We start from the raw sequence: 4370 nt of genomic DNA on the forward strand, positions 1-4370 counted from the left end.
ATGTGTTTCATACTAAGAATTGAAATGAAGAATGCAACACTTGCATATGCAGCATCTTATCTCTTTCAGCTTGAGCTTTCTTTTCCTCTTCTAACTCCAGAGCTATTCACTTTCATCAACCCTGTAAACACAACACAAAATCACTTGTCATTTTCATGCTACTTTTAAAATTAATTCTTATTAGGACATTCTACTTTTAAACCTACCAATCTAGCAAATTTTTCAAAGAATATAATTTATAATTTTTTTATGGAAAGTACATTGCTATTTCTTGAATACAAGATGTTACAAATCAAGAAACTTACATGGACTGTTGACCACCAGTTTCCTACATCATTTGAGTATATAAGTACTCATCAACTCTCTACTTTGCCAAAAGTAACCTATTTCACATCAAATTAAAATTGATTTTAATCAAATTTGTATTACCTCCCAAGTGAATTTGTCTATGTTTGTTTTCCCCTTTCCCACCATGAACCTGCAAGACACGAGACATCAAGTAAATCAAAATTAAATTTTGATTTTTTTTCCTTTCAGTAACGATTAACAAAAAACAAAAGGCCAACCCACTCCCTTTACCTCATTCCAGCTAACCCACTCCCAGAAAACAAGAAAAAAATAATAAAAAAATATCAACCAACATTTTACTTATATTTGAGAGGTTTTCATATTGATTTGTTTATTTTTTAATAAATAGTTTACATACTACACCTATGGTATGGATCCATTATAAGTGGAATTGTATAACTAGAAAAAAATAAAAAAAAAATATCAACCTAATAATTTGCATCATATGGTATGGATCCATTATAAGTTAACACAAAAAATGGGAAAAAAAAGACAGAAATACCCCTCTCCATAGCATCAAAACCAACCAAAACTGAATAAAATTGTGACATAATCAAACTCATTTATCTCAGCTTTGAAAACATATAACTTAAGAGGTGCTAAACACAAAGCTTCCAAGATAATGAAGGGTATTTATGTCAATCTCTGAGCAGCCTCCTTAGCAAGAACCCTCTCTTTTGCTTTGGTTTTAGCTTGTGATTTTGACCCTATTATCCCACCACCCCACTTCTTTCTGTACTCATCATACTTATCATTGAAATTGGCCTAAAACAAACAATAGAAATTCATTCATCAAATCAGAATCAACCATAAAATCTTTAAATAAATAAATTTTATAAAAAACAGATACCTTGATGGCTTCCAAGATTCTGTTGAACTCCATCTTATCTTCATTCTTGATTGTAGTCAAGCACAGAGCTACTGCAGTTTTCTGATGAACAATCTGGCATAACATCCACAATAAACATGTTAACTCAAGCAAAACAATCAAAGGGTATTTAAGTAAAAACACTTACAGTTCCCAAACAAGATTTTCCCTTCACAGATGCATCTTTCTCATTTTCTTTCCTCGAAAAAACTCTAAACTGGTGTTAAGGTAGCATGTTCATTTCATCACCACACAGGTTGTATGATCAGAAGGATCTAAAGGAAAAATGCAAAATAAAGAAAATAAACAACTGAATCCACAAGGTGGTAATGGTATATGAAAAAAAAACAGCAGATATACTTTGAGAAAGGAAGTAAGAAAATACAAAACCTAGAAGAATGAATGTCAACACATTGTCACAGAATCTATACGTGTGCAAATGCCCCTATCATTATATATATACCAAATCATCAGCATCCATACACCAAGGGTATAATCGTCATTTAACTCTTACATGCTTAAGCCAAAGCCTAAGACTGAATGTATCAAGACATTAACTCTTTAACTAATGTAAGTTATCTCATGTTCAAATTGATGATATTATGAAATTTTTTAACTGGAATGTAAAGGGTATAATGGTCATTTTCTCTCCACACCAGAATTAAAGAGATGAAAATTATTTACCTTAATAGAGACCTTGGTCTTAACCTGATTGTTCAGAGCTTCAGCCATTGACTACAACCAATGAAACATGAAGTGATAATGATATCTCACAGATTAAATAATCATCAAAACACATACTACCTTCACACTGAATTAACACATAGTTAAAAAAAGAAGAATAAGAAGAAGCTCTAAAGAGTTAAGAGACCTTATCAAACTGAACAAGAACTTGAATAGCAAGCTCAGGACCAAGAATCCCACTTGATACCATCTCATCCAAAGTTTCAGTAAAACACCTTATTCATGATTATATGATAATGGCATGTGACTCAGTTACATAGATATTAAAGAGAAGAATTTGGAAAAGGGTGAATCGAACACCTTATTCTTTTTGTTTAATTTACACCATACCCAATCATTTGAAACTCAGATCCATTGGTGTATGCATGACTATCACGCATCATTGATTTATCACTAAGACTCATAATTAGGCGTTACAACGTGATACTAGGTTGCCGCCTCCAGCTCCTATGCATATGTAATCTAGAAAATGAAAGTATTAGGCTTAAAATTGATATACAAAAGATGAGAATATAGATGAGAAGATGAGAAGATATATGTACCCTAGCAGTAAAATTGATACAAACCTTTGTTCGTCATGTATGGATGTTTGATATGGGTGTTCTGGTCATCAATCTCATTTTCATGATTTGTAAGACCATCTGCTGATAGAATCATGCCTGCTGCTAGGTCAGAATGTTCTGTTGCAGCAGAGTTAACCCTGCCCTCGGCGGCAGGAATGTGAGGGTTAGTTAACCTAGCCACGATTTGAGGTTCGGGAGTGGTGCTTCTAGACAAAGAACCACTGAGTGTAGATGCGTAAGTAAGAGAAATTGCTGACATCATGTGAGGATGGTTTAGGCTTGAAACACGAAGCTTACATGGAAACCAGATCTTGGTGAAGACCAAAATATGCAAAGAAATAACGTGTTCATCTCCCCTTACATGTTTTGAACCAGGCGAGAGGGACGAGATGGAAATACGAGAGTGAGATAGAAAAAATTAGGGTCAGATTTAGGAACCCTAAATCATCGGCTGAAATTGATAACTGGGAGGTAAGAACCCTAAATCCTCAGCTCATTTGGGTCGAATTAAGAGCGTAAGAACTTGTTGGAACCGAGAATTAGGTTTTTGGTGGAGATGATGGATCGAGGAATTGAGGAAGTTGTGGATGAAGACGAAGGCCCTAATTCGAAGAGGCGGGGAATTTTTTAGATGAATAGGCAGGGGTTAATTTTTTGGATTTCATTTTTCCTCCTAAAACGTTTGTTTCCTTAAAAGAAATATAAAGTGACACAGTTACACGAAACACATTTTTTGATAGGTTCCTTCCGTATTTCTTTTTCTTTTTTTTCATTTTTGACACTACATTTAGGGCATGCAAAAATGCGTGTCCTCTATCCGTCAAATTTTGGACAACTGACATTAATTTTAGGGCACACACAAATGTGCGTCCTCTATCAGTGTGTGTTATTAATTGCGCGTCGTAAAAGACTATATTTCTAGTAGTGCCAAAAAGGATTTTCCTTTTTATTACTAGACTATACCAATTTAATTAAGAGCTTAAACACCTTAATCCAATAGTATCCCACTTGAATTACACTATAACTACAATTGCAAGTATATTCTTGAACCAAACAATAATGTGTGCTTTCCAAATGCACTTTTGAACTCTGATTCAAATCCAACATTGGTCCTAGGATAAGTGATCAACTATTCATTTGTTCTACAAGATATCGTATGAGCAGAGTCATGGATTAAATGATCAACCTCATGTTCAATTAGTCTCTTTCCCGAATTTCCTATTTATGATCAAATTCAGACTATAAAATCGAACAAATAATTCTAGTATGAATTAGGCATGGTTTTGATAGATCAACTCAAATCACCAAGGGGACCACATATATCACTTTTCATGTTAAGGAAAAAGGAATGACTAAACTCTGATATAAAATAATTCATTTTACTCACCAAATCCTGCATGGAATTACACTTAAGAACACCCAATTACGAGATGTGTTGAAGTAAACCAATGCAAAACTGATTTGAAAAATATGACTTATATATCCGTGTTTGAAGAATAAAATATATTATCATCTTAGAATTACTTGTGATTAAATCCATGAAGTAATCTCTAAGTGTGGGTTTATCTAATACTTAAATTTTTATTTCCAAATACTCATGAATAATGTAGCAAGTCATATGCAATGTCCAATCCCTATGTATAATCTACAATTGATCCATGACAATCTTAATTCACTACTTACTTCTAAAAGTATAAGCGATTGTGGAATTTTGAATACTAAAATTATTCAGGAAGTAAAACATTCAAAGTGAAACACAATAATAAATTAATTAACTAGAGTATCATACCCATTGAATATAAATAAATCCCAATTATTTAATCATTATAATAATTGCAAATTTATTC

General features: G+C 33.0%; 1 protein-coding gene across 1 annotated transcript; it reads right to left on the reverse strand.

Annotated features, from left to right (window-relative positions):
* Positions 1–333: 333 nt before the first annotated feature.
* LOC111886698 (uncharacterized) lies at positions 334–2150 on the reverse strand. Its single transcript, XM_023882940.2, has 7 exons — positions 2088–2150; positions 1901–1951; positions 1365–1433; positions 1199–1291; positions 1018–1113; positions 430–478; positions 334–383 (listed from the first exon to the last, which is right to left on the reverse strand). The coding sequence occupies exons 1-7, from the start codon at positions 2148–2150 to the stop codon at positions 334–336; spliced, it is 471 nt and encodes a 156-aa protein (XP_023738708.2).
* Positions 2151–4370: the final 2220 nt, after the last annotated feature.

Source organism: Lactuca sativa, chromosome 8, assembly GCF_002870075.4.
Source record: "Lactuca sativa cultivar Salinas chromosome 8, Lsat_Salinas_v11, whole genome shotgun sequence".
Classification (NCBI taxonomy): domain Eukaryota; kingdom Viridiplantae; phylum Streptophyta; class Magnoliopsida; order Asterales; family Asteraceae; genus Lactuca; species Lactuca sativa.

Excerpts from the sequence above, each read along its gene's own strand:
- LOC111886698 (XM_023882940.2), bottom strand. The coding sequence starts at position 2,150 with ATGGTATCAAGTGGGATTCTTGGTCCTGAGCTTGCTATTCAAGTTCTT. Across the intron at positions 1,434-1,900 it reads AGACCAAGGTCTCTATTAAG|TTTAGAGTTTTTTCGAGGAA; the intron begins GTAAATAATTTT and ends CCTTAACACCAG. Across the intron at positions 384-429 it reads TAGACAAATTCACTTGGGAG|GTTACTTTTGGCAAAGTAGA; the intron begins GTAATACAAATT and ends GATGTGAAATAG.